The 24,780-nt window shown below is 38.4% G+C and overlaps 1 protein-coding gene across 1 annotated transcript in view; it reads left to right on the top strand.

The window, feature by feature from the left end:
- Nucleotides 1–24,780, top strand: part of LOC124284672 (ras-specific guanine nucleotide-releasing factor 1-like) — a 1,084,942-nt gene that overhangs the window by 859,123 nt on the left and 201,039 nt on the right. Inside the window, exon 21 of the mRNA XM_046720776.1 lies at nt 17,453–17,537. Coding sequence (XP_046576732.1) covers nt 17,453–17,537 — 85 coding nt within the window. The remainder of the gene's footprint in view (nt 1–17,452; nt 17,538–24,780) is intronic.

The raw sequence follows: 24,780 nt of genomic DNA, 5'->3' as shown, positions 1-24,780 counted from the left end.
CCAGATCAAGCCCATCTTCTAGCCATGTTGATATGGCAGCTATTACAGATCTATTGTAATCCTTCAAATCTAAAATACAAGCGTCCATGCGGCAGTCCTTTCATGATTTTGAATTACACAATGAGGAGAAAATCTCGGATATACAGAGGCTTATAGGTTTTTCGGGTTCTCTTACTCAAAAGGCTCCTACCATATATGACTCAAATGATGACGGGCGCACTAGGTCCCAAGGTGAAGAGTCATTCCCCGTAGGGCGGAACGGTGCTCTCCTCGGTTCGGTCCACTATCACCTACGTCCTGAAGGTTGGTTTTCCGTTAGCCGAGGTGGCGCGGTCATATACTTACAGCCGTCAGGAGCCGCTTCAACGTTCTGCCTTTGAGAGAGCCATTGATGCTAAGCCGCGTTCTTCGTCTTTGCTTAGTGGAAGCGGCGGTAGCCATTCAACAGCTTTTAGACAAATGAGCCATAGTAGAAATCCCCCCTGGCGGACCAGTCTTGCGGTTTTTACTCCCCATTATTCCTTGTTCCGAAGAAGGATACGGACAAAATGACGATGATCATAGATCTAAAAGTGCTGAACAAGAACTTTTTAAGGAAACCACCCAAGTTCAAGATGGAATCGTTGGCCAACTTGAGAACACTTATTCAACAGGACTTATTCAGCATAGACTTGAAGGACGCTTATCTCCACGTACCTATTCATCCTCGTTCACAGAAGTACCGTCGTTTTGCGGTAAACGGCCGGAGATTCCAGTTTCGTGTCCTACCGTTTGGGATATCGCTAGCTCCTTGGCTCTTCTCAGCGATCATAAATCCCATCCTGCGTTCCTGCATCGGCGTCAGATTGCTATTCACAGGTACTTGGACGATTTTCTGGCAAGAAATACGGTAACTCAGATCCTGGTGAAACAAACCAAGTTTATTCTCCATGTATTTACCCATCTCGGTCTCATAGTACATCCTGTCAAATCAGGATTGGAACCCACGTCAGGGATCAAGTATCTGGGAGCCAGTCTCGATGCCAAGGCGGGTCGAATCTATACTCTTCAAGATCGCTGGTACAAGATTCGGACCAAAGTCTTCGATCTCCTGGCAGACAAGGCTGTGTCGGTTCGTTCATGGATGTCTCTGATGGGATATCTCACATTCCAGCATAGTACGCCAGGAACTATTTTTTTTTTTTTTTAATTTTAAAGTATTTTTATTTCCCAAAGTACATTTGTTGTTGTCATAGTACATTGTACAAAAACATCATACACAACATCCTCGTTATCAATTTGTTGTTGTCATAGTACATTGTACAAAACATCATAAACAACATCCTCGTCATCAATTGTTGTCATAATACATTGTATAAAACGTCATACAAAACATCCTCATTATCAATTTGTTTTTGTCATAATACATTGCACAGAACATCATACAAAAACATCCTCGTCATCAACATTGTGCAAGCATCATCATCACCATCAATACAAACAATCATCATCGTATGTTCAGGGTGGATTTACTATAATGTATCTGTTATCCTTGCCCAAGGACGCCAGGAACTATTATGGTGGACAGTCGACAGCAACATCCTTCCGGAGTTCACTTCGTCAGCCTCCTCCAGAGGTCACGATTTATTCAGACGCTTCAACCACAGGCTGGGTCGCTCATATGATCGTGTATCAGGCTCAGGGTCTTTGGTCTCCGGAAGAGAACAATTTTCACATCAATTATCTCGAGATGTTAGTGCTACGGAAGGCTATTTCCCATTGGTCTTGGAATCTACATCGGAAAGGTATCATGTTGGTAGAAGTGTACATAAACAAACAAGGAGGAACAAAATCACATCGTCTTCTTTACATCACTCAGAACGTATTCAGAGTGGCAGACATGATAAAGAGTTTTATCAGAGCACGTCACATTCCAGGCAAGGTGAACATATTAGCCGATTCCCTCTCCAGGCAGGGCAGGGTTGTGGCAATGGAGTGGACTCTGCATTCAAGCTCATTACAGACAATTGGGAGACGCCATCCATAGATCTGTTTGCGACATCAAGAAACAACAGACCACCAATAATTGTAAGTTCGGTTCCGGATCCTGGGCAGTGGACGCCCTCTCAATATCATGGGAGAATCTCATAACTTAAGCGTTTCCTCCGTTCAAGTTAATTCCGGAAGTACTAGCCAAGATTGCACAACACAACTGTGTAGTCTATCTGGTAGCGCCAGCATGGCCAACCAGCTTGTGGTTCACGGATCTTCTACATCTGTTGACAGACAAGCCCCTTCTACTTCCGCTTTGGAAAAATCTTCTAAGTCAGCCCAAGTTGAACAGATTCCACGAGAATGTAAGTCTCCTATCGCTTCACGTATGGAGGCTATCTGCAGTTCCCTCAAGGAACAGGAATTTAACGAAAAAAACTACTGTGGCTATCTCCGAATCTATCAGACCTACAACAGCAGCCCTTTATGACGCCAAGTGGAATGTCTTCATCCAGTGGAGAAGAGAGGGACAACTCCTCAGTTCTCCAGTCACCAAATCTATTATAGCGGACTTTCCCCCTCTATCTAAGGATGGTTAAGAAATTGAAGCATTACACTATTGAGGGCTACAGATCAGCGATTGCTTCGGTTTTGGATTTACAGGGTTCGTCAGTGGGATCAAATTGTTCCTTGCACAAGCTTATTAGATCATTTCAGATTAAGGACATTACATCTCCAACAGTGTTTCCCAAGTGGGACCTATGCTTAGTATTACAAGCTCTACAGAGATACCCTTTTGAACCTATGCAAGATACCTCTCTGAAATATTTGAGTTTCAAGACAGCTTTCCTCCTTGCCTTTGCCATGACCTCAAGAGTATCGAGTTGCATGCAATTGACGTTAAATCTATTGCCTTTGCTGAGGGTTATAAGTTGATGTCTTGTAGGACAGTACCAGAGTTCACAGCCAAGAATCAGTCATCCGCTGCAGGTCCTTTGGGACACAGATCTTATGAAAAACCAGCCCTTCCGGCCATTCCTTCAAGGTCCGATAGATCAAGGTTACTATGCCTGATCCGAGCCCTCAGATGGTACTTACAACTCACATCTACCATCTCTTCCTCTCATGCAAGAAAAATGTAGATACAGAGATCTCTAAGAACACTATTGCTTAATAGGCCAGGAAGACTATTGCCTTCGCTTATCGAGGTATGGCACAGACGTCATTAGAGCCTAAGTGGATAACCACAACTTTTGGCTGTGGTTCCCGAGTGATGAGCCTATAGATGAAGGTGTGAAACTGGGCCCATCACATCCCCCCTTTGACCAACCACTTCCAATGCCCCTATTCCTGAATTTGTTGTGAACTGACGCCCTGTAAAGCTGCTGTGGTGGCGGCTCCTATGCGAAATGAATGTGAAGAGTACAACCTAGGGTTGATGGGCTCTGGGATTGATGCCAAAGCCTTTTTGAGCAAAACTGAAATTTTGTTAGTGGGGAGCTGTTGAAATGTGTGAAAAAGCCTGAATAGTGATGCATGCTCCATGGCCATACTGATCAGTTTTGGAGCTCTGCAAATGAACCTGTATGGATGATAAGTCAACTGCGATGGTTATATCCGAAAAAAAGGCAAGATCTGTTAGTGGTGTCCTTTGCTGAGGCTGCTACCAGCTCGCTGACTCTGCAAAACCAAAAGAAAGTCAACAAATATGTTGCAGCAAACAGCGCTACCTCGTAGGACTGGCTGCAGACTGAATGATCTCTGCAAGCAAGTGAGCCGTTATTGGTTGTCTTGTATCCTGCCGATGAGACAATCTAGACATGCCCGAAAGTGCTTTCTGAACAAGAAAGTGATGCGACACAAATGCAGGTATTATGAAGTTTGTGGAGCGCAGATATATATGACCTGGCTGTGGCAGGCAACCAACCTGACACTGACAAATAAGCAATAAACTGCAGCAAATGGTCAAGCGGTATAAGCCAAAGAGATGGTAAACCAAATTCAATTGTTCAAATGCTGTTTTGCCTGCCTGACTAGTGCACCATGTACTTGGTGCCAAGGATGATGTCCTACATGTCGTCAGGAGTGGGGGTTGGTAGCTTGTCCGCATGAGGCGCTGCCAACCTGAATCGTGCCCACTGAAATCTCGAAAGAGAATCTGCTATAATGTTAGCGTGGGTGCCAATATATTTTGCTTTGAACAGCATGTTGTGTCTCAGACATCTAAGAAGTGACATGACCCGTGGAGGTTTTGCCACTGTGCTGGCCAGCAACCATTGGTCCATTGGCCATGAAAGTAATCACTGAATCCCTGGCTGCTGGCTGCATCTGTAAAAAGTTGTGCCTCCTGCAAGTTTAAGCATTTAGTGCAGTAAAATTAGTGGAAAAAATCACTGAACCTCCAAAAAATTGGTACAGAAATGTTTTTGTGTTTATATCGTTTACAATAGTTATGTAAACAATATGTAAAAAGTCCTCCCTTGGATGTTGATGCTAAGTGGCTTTTGGGGGCCAAAAACTGTGAAAAATGGTACATGTATTCATCAATTATTTTTTGTTTATCTGAAAACAAATCCAGAAAATGGTAGAAAATCTTGTAAAACATACAACTGAAGTGTACAAAACAGTAAATAATGAAAATTAAAACTGAAAAAATTTTATGACATGAGGTTTGAACTTGGATTTTGGACACTCCAGCACACGGGAAACAAGTAAATGAGAGTTATCTCCCCTTTGTTAATAGATTGCAGTAGCAGAATGGAAAGGAAAGGTTATATCTTTTATAAAACTCTAACTAGATGAGGCTACAGTTAGCCAAATAGATAAAGGATTAAAAAGACAGCTAAAAGCTACAATTAAAAGAGATGAGGAGGAGGACTGAGTTGATTCTGCTCCCATAATTAGCCCACAGAACTGTATGCACTTCGGTCGTGTAAGACTACGTACCTTGGTGATAAATGGGACATTCTGTATCAAGATTTAACAGAACTTGAAGAAACATATTGCCAGAATAGATTATATGATAGATTAGGAAAATATCCCATATATATTTTCTATGGTATTAATTTTATAACAATTTCAAAAGGTGATTGAAGGGTAAGTTTGTTCTCTTTTAACTTTAACTGGCAACAACATATTATTATGTGAGCAGAGTGAGTGAGTATGTTTTTTACACCGCTTTTAGCAATATTCCAACAATATCAAGGCGGGGGACAATAGAAATGGGCTTCAAACATTGTACCCATGTGGGGAATTGAACCCGGGTCTTCGGCTGGACGAGCGAATGCTTTAACCACTAGGCTACCCAACCGAATGTGAGCAGAATTGAGTGAACCCTTGCAAGTATTTATAGTGTAACTGGTATTTTTTTTATCTGATTTGAAATCTCAGCAACATTTAAAAAACGGACTGAAATCTTCATGAAAACCTTGAAACTGATTCACATGAATTAGATATATAACACATATTTTTACTGAAAAAACATCTTTTTCTTAAAACTGGAAAAATCATTAACTTAGGCTCCTTGTGGTGATTGAGTCTAGTTCTATGCCACAGTCAGCAATATTCCAGCTATGGCGGCGGTTTGTAAATAATCAAGTCTGGACCAGAGCATCCAGCATCGATCTACACAAGTCAGATCCTGACCACCTGATCCCATTAGTCGCCTCTTATGACAAACATGGGTTACTGAAGATCAAATCTAAACTGGATCTTCACGGGTGCTGGGCTACTTGATCAAAGCTCTAGAAAGGTTTTGAAAGCATAACCAGTATTGTCCTTTTTACTGCTGGTAAGAAAATTTAATAATATTGGTATTTTTGAAACTGAAATAACTAATGGACAAATACTTTAAGTATTTCAAATACTTAAATAGAAGTGGTGCATGCTTGTTTATCAACCATCTTTAGTATGTATCATATGTATTTTTTAATTGATTATATTCTTGTTTATATTGTAATTCATTAGTTTCTGCTTTCTTAAACTTTGTCAGTGTGAGGTCAACTTGTGGTCTCACTAATTGCCAAGGAGGAGAAGAAAGAAAACGGGAAGCCATAATCAAGTTTAGATCGCACCAATGATCTGTATAAGTGAAGGAGGGTAGTTTGATCCCCTCCCCACTTTGAATTTGAAACAACCTTTAACAAATCTAGTGCCTTCAGGCATTTAGCTTTAAGGGATTTAATGTGTGGCAAGAAGGTTAACTGAGAATAAAAAATTAGACCCAAGAATTTGGCCTCCTTTACAACTTTGATGGGAGTGCCATTTAAAGATAGTTCAGGGTCCTTATGCGGCTTATATTTTCTACAAAAGTGTAGACAATTAGTTTTTGATGTAGAAAATTTAAAGCCGTTTTCAAGACATCATTTATTTATTTTATTTAAACAGAACTGCAATTGCCGCTCAATAGTATGCATATTTTTACCACGACAAGAAATATTCAAATCATCAACAAAAAGTGATCCATCAATTGAATCGTTTAAAACCTTGGATAAACTGTTGATCTTGATACTAAATAAAGTAACAGACAAAATACTGCCTTGTGGGACACCCTGATCCTGATTATAATGGTCAGACAGGGTTGAACCTACTCGGACTTGAAATTGCCTGTCTGATAAAAACTGTGATATAAAAAGAGGTAAACGACCCCTTAAACCAAAATCATGTAAATCCTTTAAAATGCCATGCTTCCAGGTGGTATCATATGCTTTCTCGAGATCAAAGAATATCGATACTGCATGTTGTTTATTTACTATTGCATTTTTGACAAAGGATTCTAAACGTACCAAATGATCAATGGTACTACGATTTTTCCTGAAACCACATTGGATATTTGATATCAGGTTATTGGTTTCAAGATACCAAGTTAATCTATTATTCACCATTCTTTCCATGGTTTTACAGACACAACTCGTTAAAGAGATTGGTCTATAATTAGACGGATCAGTATGATCCCGGCCAGGTTTTTGGAATAGGGACTACAATGGCATTACACCAGAAAGTTGGGAAATTCCACGAAGTCCATATTGAATTAAAAATATTTAGAAGTGTTTCCAAACATGATTCCGGTAAATGTTTCAAGAGCTGATAGTGTATGTTATCAGCTCCTGTTGCTGTATCATGAGCTTGCTCAAGGGCAGTGTGTAGCTCATGTAACGAAAATAATTCATTATAGTCTTCGCCATTGTCTGAGTTCAAATTTATTCTCTTCTTCTCCTGTTGTTTCTGATAATGTTGAAATTCTGGGACTAATTTGACGAAGAAGAATGTTTGGCGAGAGTTTCACCAAGCTTATTGGCAATGTGAGACTTATCAGTTAATGAATTGTCACCATCCTTGAGATGGTGAACAGTAGATTTTGAACCTTTGCCCTTAATTCTTTGGATCATGTTCCACACCTTTGAAATAGGTGTGCGTGAATTTACCTTGGAAACGTAGTTTCTCCAAGACTGACGCTTATTCTGTTTAAATGCGCGTCGAGCCTTGGCATTTAAAATTTTTACTCTGTCTAAATTATGGACCGTAGGATGTTTGCGAAAAAACTTTTTGGCTTTCTTCCTACTCTTTCTGGCCTGTTTACATTCATTATTGAACCATGGTTTGCGAATGTGAGGATTTGCAGAGGACTTAGGTATTGTTTGATCAGCTATGGCAGTGAGCTGATCTGTAAATAGCTTAAAGGTCACATGCAACCAAAATCAAACATAATTAAAACACAATTATCACTTATTCATGACATATAATATACATTGCTGGTTATGAAAAAACATATAAACAAAATTATAAGCGTACAATCGCAAATCAAAAGTGCAATATTGTGTACTTGGGTTTACTTCCCAAGAAACGAAGCAGCCGGGATACCGAACCCAGTCAGAGCGGGTGGGTGTGCACTCAAGTGTAACGGCTGGTTCATTTGCCGATGCCCTCACGGCTCATTGTGTGTGTATATATAGAGATGTTGGGTTTTGTAAATACATGCTCATTTTTTGTGTATAACATTTTGCAATCAACAGACATCGTAACATGTCATATGTTCAAGTATCACACCTGCCTGTCTGTGAAATTACATAATGTGACAGCGACTGAACTCAGGCCATAAATCAATGCATTTTGTTTATGGTGTATAGCCTGATTGGTGTTAAGTTCAAATTGCATGTGGTCAGTGATAGCAGCTGTGTATTGAATATTGTCATTAGCAGACAGGCAGGCAGACACACAGGTGTCAATAAAACAAGACATTGAGTTTTGTCTGTGACAGCGACATATCTATATCACAGTTAGAAATTCTGTCAACGCTAAATAATGACATTGCTTTTAAGTATCGAACTGAGAAAGTGACTCGGTAAGAAGAACGTGTTGTGAAATAGACAAATTAAATTATATAAACAGTTAATTTACTGTCATAACATATAAAAAGCTCGCACCTGTGAGATATCAACAAAACATTAGAAAAATAGCTCACACCAAAGCCTTCACCGAGTATTCACCGGACAACCCGCTTCCAAGCTGCGCGAACCTATTTCACTGCGCACGTGCTATGAGCACAGCCCAGCTGTTGAAACCGGGGGAAAATTAGTCACCCGTTTGAACTCCGATTTCGTGCGGGTTTTTTCATCGCGTTATTTTTCAACTATATAAGTTGAATTTGCATTTTTGACGATTTGTTTCGATAAGTCCGTACCGAAAGGTATCAGAATCTGCAAAGTTGTGTTTTACGTTGCATGTGACCTTTAATTTGATCATCGGTATTTTGAAAACGGTCAGGTGTTAGGTTTGAAGTACACAATATCTCAAACAGTTGCCAATTTGCATTTTTAAAATTCCACCTAGATGATGATGAATCAGCAATTGGGTTGCTGGTTTTCAGAATGGTGGGAAAGTGCCACAGAGGTCATCATGGACCGACCATTCAAATTCATTTAAAAAGTTGGCATCCGTAAGAGAAAGGTCAAGCGCTGAATACATTCCAGTAGCAGGATGTAAATAAGTGTTAGATTCATCATTATATATGCATAAATTATTATCGTTAATGAATTCCTCAAGTATCTTCCCTTTACTAATTGTATTTACGCTTCCCCATATAGGATTGTGGCCATTCAGGTCCCCCATGATAATGCATGTGTAGCAGGGTGGTGGCTATACCTCTGACTGAGTTTTTACCACTTAAGTACCACCCTCTCATAACCCCCCACAGTATTGTCATATGCATTTATATATACACATCATCATCATCATTTCATGCTATTTGTATTATATGTTGTCCTTGTCGGGAGTTGAATGTCAGCCCACTAACATCTTCAATTTTCAATACCCTTAGCAGCCTCTGAGTTCTCCAGCTTCACCTGGACTTCCCCTTCTCTATTTTTAGACACTTCCACCACCTAATGTAACTGTCCAGCATCTGACTTCCTTTGACACCTGTCAGATGCTACCTGTATTCTGATTGGCCTTTTGGCCCCCCTCTCTGAACTTCCTTTCTCACCTGCCCTCCTCATGCATTCTGCATGAACTCTTATAGGAGGGAGGTTCTCTGTTTTCAGGTGAGAAAGATTTCAATATTCTAATCTTTCTGTACTTTGTTCTGTAAACAAATACTATTCATTAAAGGGTATCTCACAACTTCATAATTATAAAACATATTTAATTACAATATTATTTCATACATTTATCTAAATATTTACCAGTTACTGCATATTTTTGTAACTCTGACTGAGCACATGGTCTTCAACCATGTCTTCAACCATGTGCTTCAGCCATTTAAACTATATGGCTTAAATTATACATTCTGCATGAACTCTTATAGGAGGGAGGTTCTCCGTTTTCAGCCTTCCTCCCAACTTTGAACCAAAATAAACTTCATCCTTCATCGAGAACTGCTCTTGTTATGACTAGCAGCCCAGTGGCTGGACATTACACACCACGCCCAGCTACACATGGTTTAGGGAGCTGATCGTAAAGCTGTTGAAGATCAGATTGTCCTAGCGACATAGAGGGAGGGATATACAATGAGCACAGAGTAAATACAATGTGCATAGTTAGCCGGACGGCAACAGCTTGAAGATTTGTATTAAGAGGAACGGGGCTGTTAATGACTCACTGCCGTATAAAAATAGAAGCCCCTTCAGAAGCCCTATCTCCTGGTGGAGAAAAGAAATGATGACAATTGTATTGTCTTAAGTCAAATGTGTCAGTAGGTTTAAGATACATGTCTTGGAAACACAGTGCTGACGGTTTATAATCTTGAATTAATAACTGTACTTCATTTAAATTCTTTCTAAGTCCTCTGCAATTCCACTGGATAAGATTTAAAGATTGAGTCATGGAGGCTCAACTGGGGACCTAGTCCGTGAATGTGAGGAAGAAACGTTTCTTCTTCTCTCCTGAGATGGAGTCACCTCCATATCCAAAAGAGCAAATGCGTTTTGAATGGTTATGTCCGTAGAAGGGAGATTCCCAACTTTCGACTGTTTGTTTTGCCTTTTTTTTTCTTTCCTTGTTTTTTGAATGTCTGATTTGTCAACATTATGCTCGGTTTGAACCACAATCTGATTAGTTTGTGTTTCTGAAGATACATTTTTTGGTTGAGTGTTTGAACTAAGACTGAGAGGCTGATCCGAAATTACCCAAGTTAACTCAGTCTGACACATGATAGATGAGGTTGGTACAGACCGGGTAACTACAGCAGAGTAGGACGAAGTAGGATTCTGTGTCTGGCTTGCATACAGTTTCTTGGCTTCAAAAAAAGAAATGTTATTTTTGTATTTGATTTTGACTATTTCAGACTGTTTTTGCCACTCAGGACATGACTTTGAAGAGGCAACATGACTGCCTCCACAGTTTGCGCATTTAATGTCTTTTAGACAATCTGAAACATCATGATGTTCACCACACCGATGACATACAACAATATGACTGTGACAAGATTTTGAGCCATGGCCAAATTTCTGACAGGTGTAACATCAGAGTGGAGTGGGGATATACACCTCCACTCCGATATTCAAATAACCAGCCTTAATGGATCGTGGAACTGATGCACAGGCAAAAGTCACAAGATATGTGTTTGTGTTTTTAACAGTGCCATCAATTTTTTTCGTGAAACGTTTAATGGATGTTACACCTTGATCTTCTAGTTCAGATTGAATTTCTCTGTTGAATAATGCCCCGACATGAGTTAAGCGTTCTATGAGGGGATACTACCACCTCAATATTGGCAAACTGAGTGACCGAAAGAAGATTGAGAGATTGTTGCTTTCTCTCACATTCCACTAGAAGTGAGCCATTTCGAAGACGAGTTACATTTTTCACATCTCCGCAAATTCCAGAAACAGCTTTGGACACAGCAAATGGATTTAATTTGATAGGTTCATGATCAGAAGCCTCAATCACCAAGAACCGAGACCAGGATTCTACATTTTTTTAAATGGTTTCGTTGGAACCATCATGTTCCAAACGTCTCTTTTTTTCATATCGAGCAGAACCGGGGTAGTTTTGTGACATGGTGAAGGATATAAGTTCAACATCCCTGCTCCCCACCTGCCACCGAGTGTCAACAAGGACAGTGTTACATTGCACTGGACATCCATGATGCAAACACCGAGGATACAGGGATGTTATACTCCAGCAAGTACGACACGAAAAGCTGAATTGGTTTACCAAATTAAATGTCTGGCTGGTTCGGCCCATAACAAGTAACCAGAAACCTACAGATTTCGGAGGTCAACGTCACCAGATTGGCCCATGAGCCACCGCCTTCTGGCATGGTACTCTAGGCAAATAAATATAAGTACATTTCAAATAATAACATTCATATTCATAAATGCAAAACAATGCACAGCATTCAACATGAATATTTTCCATGCACAGGGCATGGCATGACCAGCCGATTGATAGAACCGGGCCAGTTCTACCACCCGTCTAGGTGAAGTTAGGGCCGAAGTGGTGTGTTGGGCAAAAGGAACACTGTTCCTGGCTCCTATGCCCTCAACCACAAGAATCCCTTCCTCCACCGACACAGGGGCGCAACCAACGGCAAACGGGTTGGTGGACCAAATATACCCCTGGGTCCACAACGGGGGGTTGAAGAGTGCTTAGCATTACCCAGCACCCACCACGAGGAGGTGGCTCTTCACGGGTGCCGGCCATTTATGTTAAGCAATACTTATGTATAGAGAGTATGGAAGCTTTAGACATTGTGGGTCTTGAAGCATTATGGGTAAAAATAAAATGCAAAACTAGAAATTATCTCATTGGTACGTTTTACCGCGCGCTGACAAAAGTGAACAATACTGGGATTTGATTGATCAATCAATTGATATGGCGATCAATTTAAACATGTTTACTGTTATTGCCGGTGACTTTAACATAGATATTCAAAAGAAAGCAACATTAAAATTGAAACGCTAAAACGTTTGTATGGGGTAAACCAGATTATAAATGCACCAACACGAATTACGCACAGCTCTAGCACTTTAATTGATTTGATTTTTGTTACCCATGAAAATAGCGTGCTTAGCTCAGGCGTACTCGATCCCATATGCAGCGATCATTGTCCAATTCGATTAACGATAAAAAGATAAAATTACCAAGACTGATGCTGTAATTAAAAGAGTCATGTACGATTTTAAATCTATGAATAAAGAGTGTTTTCAAAGACATCTTAACGAATTTGATGAAAAAGAAATATTTTCCTCTGGTAATATTGACACTGCAGTAGAAATCCTAACGGACAAAAATATGGTACATATCAAACATCAGTACACCAAACAGACTGGTCAATGTTAGAGCTAAAGATCCCTTATGGATGAATAGCGAAATCTGTTCTGCAATGCGGAAGCGAAACCGTTTTCATAAAAAAGCTAAACATCGAAACTGTCGTTCTGATTGGGCTAATTTCCGATGAGTCAGAAACAAAGTTCTCAACTTAATATGCGATTCTAAAAGAAAATGTGATTCAAAAATAGATGATAGGATAAATTCCTTGGTGGGTACAAAAACATGGTGGCGTTTAGTAAAACAATATGTTAACAAAAAGTCTGAAAGTAACTATTTTCCACCACAATCATATGAAATGACATTATCTACGACGACCCCCAAGACATTGCAAATGTTTTAAATGATTTCTTTGTAAGTCAGTCTACAATAGAAAATCCAGATTTACGACCTCCCCAATGTCATTTTGAACTTACTACAGACTCACTAAATGTTGTCACACTTGATGAAGTTCAAGATATTCTCCTCTCTTTCAATCCATCAAAAGCTACAGGACAAGATGTAATAGGAAACAGATTTCTGAAAGTCATAGCTCCTCTATTAACAAAATTATCTAACTTGTCTCTTCGGAAATTCACGTTTCCAGCCATCTGGAAGGAAGCGTCAGTCATGCCTCTCCATAAAAAGAACAGTGTAAATAATTGTACCAATTACAGACCAGTCACACTTACGAGCTGTTTGTCTTAAGTTTTAGAAAAATGTGTTTTTAAACATGTATTTAATTACTTTAGAGACAATGATATTTTAACCAATTTACAATCAGGTTTTATGCCAGCGACTCCACCACTAACCAATTAACTTATTTGTATGATTTTATAGCGAAAGGACTTGATGAAGGTAAAGAGGTCAGAGCTGTTTTTTGTGACATTAGTAAGGCATTTGATAAGGTATGGCACAAGGGCATCATTTCTAAACTTAAAAACTATTGCATCGGTGGATCACTTTTGAATTGCTTTGAAAGTTATTTACAAAACAGATCACAAAAAGCCCTTATTAATGGATACAGCTCCGATTATAAACCTGTACTTGCTGGCGTCCCACAAGTTTCCGTATTGGGACCCTTACTTTTTATTGTATACATAAATGATTTAGTAGATGGTATAAAAAGCCACATACGTTTACTTGCTGACGACACCTCACTTTACGTAATTGTAGATGATCACGATACTGCCACGCGCATCCTGTCTGAACGATGATTTAAACCATATATCTAGCTGGGCAGACAAGTTACCTTCAACCCTGATAAAACCGGAACAATCAGTTTTTCTTGTAAACATAAAAATGATACGATTCCGACCTTGAACATGAACAAAACCCTGATATGAGAAGTGGAAAGTCATAAACACTTAGGTATAACTCTACAGAGTGATTGTGGATGGAAAAGTCATTTTGAAGATATTGTTAAGAAAGTTAGCCCCATGATAAACTGTCTCCGAAGTTTTAAATATCGCCTGTCCAGAAAAACGCTAGAAACCATGTACAAATCGTTTGTGATGCCGATATTTGACGATTGTTGTCATATCTTCGATAATTGTACAAAAGATCAGTCCCTTATTCTTGAAAGGTTACATCTAGATGCACCTAGTACAACATGCGGTGCAGTTTGTGGCACTATAGTACTGTCGGAAATAGAAAGAAACTGTTTTTTCACATTTATGTCTACAATTTAGGTAGTTAATATGTGAAAATGTGAAATATCTGTTAAACTAAGTTCGGCCTAACTACAGTCTCAGTGGGAGGGAGATAGGAAATGTTAAAGAAGTATTTTACTGAGGAGAGATTAGTGCAGAAATGAGCAATGTGGTTTTTTTCAAAGTCTGAAGCGACTTATTTGGAGCAGACCATGGCTTTATGCAAATTAGTGTGCGATGATATTGTATAACAAATGACACTTTTTGAATATCCATTATGAAATTAGACTAAGTTTTATTATAAACTATAGCAGACGTAAAAAACAACAACTTTAATATTGAAACTATTAAGGAGATCGATACCATTGAGTCTCACTATCACTATAAAAAGAAACAGGTAGGAGGGGTCATCTCAAAAGCAACACCGAGATGGGTGTTGCTGACAGTAGTTGGGGTAGGGCTTGGGGATATATAGTCATTAGCTACGATTAGATATATCAATAGAGACATATTCAATACACATGAAAAAGCATAAAATATATCTGAGATGACCCCTTGTGTCTGTGGGCAGCACGTGCATTTCATGTCAAGTGAGTCGACGGTCCGTCGTCATACCTGGCTGAGCGACCTAATTGCCATCTATAGTCTGATCTATTGTTTTCAGCAGCTTTTCGTATTTTTTCTAAGTTTCGCCTGATTTTACGAGTAAACATGCTTTTCTGGATATCCTATTACGCATCCCCCTGAACGCCCAGTTAGGCCAATATGAATTATTTCGACATATGCTATTTGCAATTGTGTCAATTTTAGGGATACAGAGTAACAGCCTCAAAACAGTTTTTTTCTATTTCCGACAGTACTTTAGTCATCGTAGGTTATATATCCAAACAAGTCTAAACCATTAAAAGAAAAAAAGCGACATTAAACTTATAAATTTTTAAGAGATGAATAACGATCTAGCACTTGACTACCTCTGTGACCTTGTCCCTAAATTTGTCTCTGAAAACAGTCAATATAATCTCCGTAATAAATTTAAGTTACAAACAATAAATTGTAGGACTTAAATATATGAAAAGTCGTTCCTACCTGACACAATTAAAATTTGGAATTCACTACCTGATAACTTAGTATTCGCTAACTCAATCGGTGAATCCAAATCTCTGCTTAAAAATGATGAATCAAATAATTATCTAGATCTAAATTATGGCAGACGATTCTGTCAGATTGTACACTGTTGACTTAAGCTCGGCTGTAGTGATTTGAATGCGGATAAAGTAAATAGACACATTTCTAACAACCCTGGACGCGCTTGTGGATACCACAATGAAGATACTGTTCTCTATCTTTTTACATGTAAGTTATACACTGCTATTAGAAATAATACCTACTTCTATGTAAATGGCCACAATCTCCAAACTGTGTTATACGGAATACCTCCGGCAAACAATGATGTAAATAAGAACATAATAGATTCCCTGCATGAATACATCTTTAAGTCTAAACGATTTGATAAATTATTCTAGACAATTATATGCAAGCAATTAATGAAGTGTAGCTGCAAGTTCAAGGTTTATAAGCACCTACAACGCACATATATAATTTAATTTGTCGTTTTGTGCATCCAGTTCTTGTGTATTTTGTTTAAATGATATATGTACTGGTGAGGTATTGATATAAGCAAAGTTTTGCTTGTTTACCAAACCAGATTCTCTAGGGATAAAAATATGTTTAAACCATTTTCACCAATCGCTTCACACTAAAAGCCGTGTATGCATAAATTAATGACCAAAAACAAGTCAGTTTAACTGCCCCTCTTTATTATATACCCCCTCTTTTGATTAACAGCTTCTCATTTCTTTGATCCTCCGATTGGTGTCACTTTGTACAGCTGTTACCCAGAGGGTGTCTGGGTGTTATACCCTTCCTCCCTAGGCAATCTGTCTATCCACTCTGGTTCTGGGGATGATGTAGCTAAGATGGATAGTCAAAGATAAGTCCAGTATGTTGTTCAAGTCCATTTATTTTGGAATGAATTCTTTCACACAGGTCCTCAGATATTGCCTAGCATTCCTGGTCTACATACAACACAGATTCACAGATCTCATGGAAGAACTTGTTGGTTTCTTGTACAACTCCTAAAGTTACTAGTTCATCTGAGCCATTCTCTCAATATACAGAGAGAACCTCTCAAGTCAACGGTGGGGCCCAGAATCTCTCTCTCTCTCTCAGTCAGCAAACAAAATATTCTCATCACAATTTTTGGCTCCTCCCCCCTGAAATACTGTCCTACACCATATAAAAATGACTCATAAACCATCTGACTAATAAGTTACTTTCATTAGTCCCTTTTCAAATGACTCATATTCCAGCTGCACCACTAACTACAATCATTTCCTCTCTTCCAAGACTTAATCGGTACCATCAATTTCTTCCATCATAAATGTACTTTATTAGTGAGCTTAAATCATTCATGAAGCATTCAACCGAATAAAACTTCAGACTGGCAGGCGCCAGAAGATGCTTAATCGAATCATTACGTGTGTCCCTTTTCTGATTCTTAGTATCTTAATTACCAGTAATTACCTAAATGGTATATGAGTCACCCGATCCACGTTCCTCTCATCTCCCTTATTAGATTTGTTGTATGCAAAGGAAATGAATCGATATGAATCTGGTTACTCTGGTCAATGCACTTTCCAAGCACAATGACACTTCTTAACTGAACTTCAAATTTTCCTTAAATATTTACCAAATATATTTTAAGTTTTCAATCCTAAATATCCTGGTTATACAGCACAACAAGAACACATGTAAAACCTGTTGAAATTAAAGTTCATAATAAGCAAATTTCTGTTCCATGAAGAAATCAATCCATGTTTGCAAAGTTGGAGTTGTGTTTCCCTTCAATGAAACTAGTTTTCTTCATGTTATTTTAGATTATTGTTTTGATTCTAACTCAAGTTGGTGTTGTGAAATACAGTAGTTCTGCCAACAATTATTTGGGAATAGAGACCCTTTGATATCATTTTTCAGATGTTTTGCATAAGTATCATCTGATTTTCTTTTATATGAATGTATTTCAGAGAACTGTTGAGTCAAGCCTGGATGAAACCAGATAAGAGCAACAAAGCTGTTCATGTCCTGCTGGTCAGTAAAAGATTCAATGAGGTAATAAAACACTCCATATATAATTACAAGGAGTATGTGCCACATCTTTCCATCTATCAATCCATCAGTCTTTCCATTTTTGAAATGTTTTGTTGTTTTCTGTTATGCCTTTTTAATGCTACTGTATGGAGCTACCAATAAGACAGGCAGCAGTCCTTTTAGTTCATCATCCCAAGCAAACACAGGATAATGGCTCTGTCTAAACTTGTTACACAATCTTGGCAGACCGGTCAATTTGACCACAGTCTTGACAGGCAGTTATTTTTCTATTTTTTCATCAACTTCTTTCATGTTTGAAATTCTCTTGGCGTGTGACATGAAATGGTCAAAGGTCAAGGTTACAAGATGAAAATAATTACGGAAAAGTTTGTTGTTACATTTTACAAAAAAAATAGTAACGCCCTTTTCATTAAACTTTACATATAACTTCTCAAGGATGGCTCCTTTCTTTGAAAATTTTATCAGGTTTTGTCAGTATTCAGGTTTTTGAATAACATTGTTATGCCATTGTCAGTTTCTGAGGCATGGTGACCTCTGTAAGAATGAAACAAACATTTTTGAAGAATGTTCATACATGTTTGTTAAAGGCACAATGTCACACATTTTCAATATTTTGGCCTATATTATATATATCGGGGCATATGCACTCACTTTAGCTTCCTATTGATGCAATATAGGACATATTATCCCTTACGACTTGCCTGAAATCAATAATTGAAACTTCGAGGCAAACAGCTTCCGAACAGAGAACACTTGCTATATGTGGAATGTAAACAATTGCTCTGTATATCGAAAACTGTCACACGCACTGTTGTCGGTGTTTGCCAAACTGGTTTCAATCACAAGTTGTGCATGGGATATTCGTAAAGAGCGCTCCAAGACACATAACTCTATCCCAGATAGCATTGATATGTTGGACCATAGTTGGCCCATAATAACCGGTTTGGTTGGCCCATGGTTGTCAAACTGACGATGGGCCCACTTGGATATGCTCCTTGGCTCCACAGTGGCCCATCATGGTGGCTCAGTGTTGGGACAGCAAATGGAAATTCACACTATACCATGGCCCATACTTGGCCCAACATAGTGATTTTGTTGGCCTTATGTTGGCACCACTGTGTTTCAACATTTAGCTCTTTCTTGACCTTTGTACTAAACCATGGCCTATACTTGGCCCAATGAAGTGATTTAGTTGGCCTTATGTTGGCACCACCATGTTTCAACATTTAGCTCTTTCCTGACCTCTGCAATCAGAAACATATAAACAACAAAACAAGTTAATCAAGTGAACTATTTTTTTTTTTCATTTTTGTTATTTGAACAGTATTGTATATCCCCCCGAAATGCTTCTCTTTGGTCTTTCGTCTGTCCTTTCACCTCCTTGCTGATCTTTGGCATTCCTTGCTGATCTTTGGCATTCCTTGCTGATCTTTGGCATACCGGAGCCAATCCTTCATGACTGGCTCTATTTAAGCATTTGATGCCGCTGAAAACAGTGATGCTTCACCCTTAACAGTTGTCATTGACAATTAACTTCCATCATCAAACTGTCAGTTATCATAATTTTAGACATGAAAACTATTGTAAAAGACATAGTATTTAACGTTATGTTTTATTTGACTCACCAACTTCTAGAATGCCGATAAAAACAATTTTTTATTTTGATATGACGTGTAACAAAATATAACTGTGACACATATATCTGGTATGATGATGCCTGGCAATTATTGGTTGTATAGATGAATAATAGAGAGAGTTGTACAGTGGAAGTCCTCTAAACTGGCAAAGAATGCCGGAATAGAGTGCATCTCAATTTAGAGAACTTTCCCCTTTTCAACCTGAGAATGATCTTCCATATGCCATAAGATACGACTGAACAATGTGTTGATAGTCATCATATTCTTTAATCATTAATTCTTGAATAGGGTCTTATGCGGTATTGAGTCTTCCAACGTGCCAGCAAACCATCTGATGCCTTTCAGCTTTCTCTTTCAAAATAGGGCCAGAAATGGGCATGTTATTACTACGGGCAGTCAAAAACCAATCATGCGTCAGTGTGTTAATTTTGTCAAATTTACTGTTTTCAATAATTTATAATACAAGCGACACGTGTCACTCACTAATTTGCCTAATCCTTATCCATACTCCTTTTATCAGGCAACATTAATGAGCTTAATCTGATGGTAATTCATTGCGCTGTTAATACACATTCAGCCAATCAGCCAATCAACAGGGGAGCTGAGATACCGGATGCCGGTTTAGAGAACGTTAATTAGTTTACAAACAGTTAATTGGGCGGTCTTTGTTGTGCCGAAATAGGGAATAGACTGACGCCGGATTAGAGGGTGTGTAAATGATCATGAATTGACTAGCTTCTGCCGGGACGTAATTCTAGTGCCGATATTGAGAGCCTGCCAGATTGGAGGGCTGCCAGTTTCCAGAGCTTCCACTGTATATGGAAACAGGAGTGTAACTGACAGACACATAAAGTTAATAAAGTAAACACAATAAATTCAAATAATTTACAATGAAATGATAAGATTGATCAAAGTGGTTAAAACAGGCTACCAAAAAAAAAAGTCAATTAATTCTTTTATCTACTCAATCAGAAAACAAGGCTGTAAAATTCACTGCATCATAGTTGAAAGACAGGGAAATATAGATTCTTTCATTTGTTCTGTGTAATTAGTTCAACTTTCAACAAAATCTTAATACGAAAACATGGCTAAAATTGGCCGTGTGCTCACTCTTTTATTCAGAATGTTGGGCCAACATTGAACTAACTTTGTGAAAGAGATATAAGATCAGTAAATATAGGCAGAGTTTTTCAAATGTTGGCCCACTGTTGGACCAACGTGTACAAAGCCACCATTACTATTAGGATTGAGGCATGCAGTGTTATCATGTTTTTGCACTTGAAGGGTTGCACTGCCCAACAGATTCACAAGGAGATGAAATCAGTTTATGGTGAAGATATGCAGAGCTGCATACAACGACTACTCTTCAAGCAACTGTCGGTCTAGTCTCTGGAGGACTAGAGGTAGGGTCTGACAGATGAAAAAGGCGCCGTAAATTCTCCCTCAGATATGAATCCGGAGAACTATCTTGATCAGATGAATGTGACAGCCTATGCGCCTTCTTAAACAGCCTGTCTTGCCGGGATTTCTTGGGGCAGGTGGACCATTTTCTTCAACATTCTTTCTGTCTCTATCAGCAACCCGCTGTGAACCAACCCTACAGTAGGCTGTGAAGTCATCATCATAAAGGTGGGAACAAAACTCACACATCTTAGTCCAAGCACAAACCTAGACAGTCTACACACAGCGGGTGAGGATCAGCTGAAGAAAAGTTCTTCTGACAGTCAAAAAGGGAAAGCAAAAATAACATGTCCTCACTCCGGATCAGTGATCCCACCTTCTTCAACGACTTTTCCAGGATCTGCGAATCTCCCAGGTTTGGCCAACTCTTCTACAGTCTTCAATGCATAAGTGACCATCTTCCTGGAATCAGTGATCCATCATACGACCACTTTCAGCATGCAGGCAGCGAGCCTGCCGGGATCGGTGATCCCTTCCTCTTCTGCTTTCAACTTGGGCTCTGTGTTTTTCCTGGGATCAGCGATCTACTCTTCAGTGGTCTTCAATCCACAACAGACCGATCCAGTCCCGACCGATGAACCCCGCCCACTTCGTTTCTGACGTTAGGGGGGACAACCACTGAATGATCACAATGGCATTACTGGCGGCAAACAGTACGTGATTGAGAACGTTGTTGATGAATTCTGCTTGTTGTACTTTGGTATCCGTCGTTTGTGAATGATATTTAAAGAGGAATGTTATACATACTTTATTTTTAATATAATTTAGTTGACAGATTTTAATTGGCGAGTGAAAAAGAGTTACATGCCCGATGAAAAATCATCTGGGCCAGCTGCTGAGAGTGGGAAGCGTATTTTCTTTCAACTAAATAATCTATCTAGCAATTCACGTCCGTCTAAGGTATTAGCAGGGAAAGGGTAATGGAATTATGTTTTTGGGGGTTTCCTCAAAAATACCTATCATATTTTATAAAAAGCATGAACACAACCACATGTTCAAGTTGCAGATCGTTTCGGTATCTATAAATAGATTGTCAACACTGCGCGTATGTGGCACCTTTATTTATTTGTTGTTCAAATTTAGTTAAATCAATAACGTGAAAACATGGGTTTCTACCTTTTAACGAACAAAGAAGAAAAAATATTTCCCTTCTCCTACTTCGTCCACCTTATTTGTCTGTATATCTTAATGTTAACAAATCAATCACAGCATAACCTATTTGATCTTATTTGGAAATATGGAAAAGGTGAGTATGTTTCCATGGATGTACCTGGACATACCCAGAAGCCAATATTCAGCAGCTGATCTACAGCAATACCCAGTAAATTTCCCTCTTCAAAATCTGAACAACATCCTAAAATGACACTGAATATAAGGAAATCCATTTTTTAAATAATTTTTTCAAATTTATTTTTCTGTGTATATTTTTTTTGTAGAATTCTAATTTACAAACCGCCACAGTACTGGACTTCATGAACTGCCAGCATTTAGGTATGTCACACCACCATAACACAAAGAAGGATCACAGGTATCCAAACAATTAACTAGGATTGAAATAGAATGTTACACAATATACAAATGTACTGCTTTTTCTTCAGAGATATTAACAATTTGGTAAAAGTCATAACAAAAGTTTAGAAAACACATATGAAAATGTCCTGAAGCTTTCACTACCTGCAAACCAGTGTGCAATTAAATATGAAGCTCATTTTCGAAATAACCATCAACAAACCTTGAAAAATTTGTCCAAAACCAACATCTTAATAAACACTACTTTGGCTCAGTCTTCAAATATTGGTAACCTCCTCAAAAGATGATGATTTCTTAGAAGTATTACATCAAATCTGGGTTAAATATATGTTTTAATATTCATTCCAGTTACACGAATAGTCAAATGAGAATTTTGTAAGTTATTCTGTTCCAAGACTGAATAATGCCTGACCAGGGTGTGACCAAAACGTAGCCTTTGTTTTTTTCAAACGTAGCAATTCTTTTTTTAAATAAAGTACTTTATTATGAGTTATGATTCTAGCAATCACTTTCAGAATAATCTCATTAGTTAATATATTATTTAAAAAACAAAAGATATCTTAAAGCAGAAGCCAACAAACTAAGTTAATACCAAGTGATTGTTCTGCCGTGATATGTATATAGTGTTTGTTTGCCTAGTTCTGCCTTAAAATCACATGAATCTGTTACGTCGGTCAATTAAGTAATTATTTATAATTGATTAGATTATTATTATTATTATTATACTCATTTGAATTAATTTCGATATTTTGATATTGCGTGATAGGCAACTGCTGACACTGACTATATTTCTGTTTGAATACAAAAATATTACTCCTCCAATATTTTGCACTATAGCCTTCAGATCGTACTTTTGAAACTCTAAAACATCCTAAAATGTGTGACAAATTTAAAGAACAAATAAACTTTTCTTTTTTTTTACTCTTTTAACCATTACATATGAAAGATTTGTGGTTAGACGTATGCGGGACACCAAATTCATTCTTAAAAAACTTGTGGTTAATTAATACCGAGCGATTAAAGTTGCCAAAAAGCCGCCTGCTTCACTCTCGCCCGCCAACGAAACCACAGACAGGTTACGTAACTCTGTCGCCAGAGCACTGCAGTGACGTCATATGAGGAACCATTTTCAGTTAGTTGTATAGAAAGTGTGTAGCACACTCATCATTTTGATGATTTCTCGACATCAACGGCGACATACGTCAATCGCTGCTTTGTCGCCAATTGCTCCTAGGGTCGGGCGATGGTGTCACCATGCACAGATTTCCACAGGACCCCGCAGAAGTTCGTGCTAAATGGGTTATGTTTGTGAGTGCGGCGGCGTTGCCGTGTGGAAGCCTGAAACGATATCTTACTTGTGTTCAGATCGCTTCACAGAAGTTAAAGAATCAAAACTACTTACTAGTCGTAGTAAAATATGTATATGATTGATGACCATAAAGATTTTCCATGATACAACTTGTAACATAACGATTTCTTCCTCGGAAGTGAGGTTGTGGTCGAAGTAACAATAATATTGTAAGTAGTATTATATTGACACCCACCTCGCTGCCACGAGAGAAATTGTTATGTTATTAGCTATGTCATGCAAAATCCTATTGGCCATCAATCAAATACATATTTTACTACCAGTAGAAAGTAGTTTTAATTTTGTAACTCGGTGAAAACAAACCTAAATAGCATTATTCTCAGACTGGCGGATGTTCGCGACAGGGCACCGCCATTTTTGAAAATCGTAAAGTGACGGGCTAAAGTTTGTTAGAATTAATGAGATTATGGTTTGTTTTCATCAAGTTAGAAAATCAAAACTACTTTCTACTCGTAGTTAAATATGTATTTGAATCATAACCAAAAGGAATTTGCATGACACAACTTATAACATAACGATTTCTTCCACGGAAGCGAGGTGGGGGTCGAAGTCACAAAACTGCGCGATAAATTTCTTGCTACATTCACATGGTTAACATCCACTCACCAGTATGTAGATACTAGTCAATGTACGTCTTTATATTTGCTCTTATAATCCTAATTAGTTTAAACTTGTATGCATTTTGAAACTGAATAAAAAGCAGACGATCTGCTGATACTTTAACAGAATTGTAATATCTAGACATTTTATAGTTTGCCAATGTGAATCATAATTCGCATACATACCCTAGTGTCTGTTGTTTGTCTCATTACAATTCACATCGAAAACAATGATTCTGTTGAATGCTACGACAAATGAATAAAAACAAAATGCAAATATTAAAATTAAAACAGAGTAAAGTTATAGGAACAATGTCAGGCTATTACCTTGTTCGAGAAATGTATCCATCAATATCCACAAAAACGAGTGATATGCCATTCATCTGCAGCTGTTCCAAGTGATGTGTCTTTTAACAGTTTAATATACGAAAAAGTGATAAATCTTTTCAGGTATTTCATATTGGTGTATAGTCTCATTGGTCACCCAAGATAGCACACCTGGCAACTAATTGCATAATGTCCGCCTTTCTTTAAAAACAGTAATTTAGTTAGCCAGTAATGGGCAATCAATCAATGCATTGCCGGTTAATCCTTTGAAAGAAGGACGTTGTTTTTACGCAGACACCGACACGACAGAGTGTATTCAG

This window comes from Haliotis rubra, unplaced genomic scaffold (genome assembly GCF_003918875.1).
Source record: "Haliotis rubra isolate DU_JTF1 unplaced genomic scaffold, ASM391887v1 Scf341, whole genome shotgun sequence".
Classification (NCBI taxonomy): domain Eukaryota; kingdom Metazoa; phylum Mollusca; class Gastropoda; order Lepetellida; family Haliotidae; genus Haliotis; species Haliotis rubra.
Note: the sequence above shows the minus strand (reverse complement) of the source record. Positions and strands in the feature narration are given on the sequence as shown.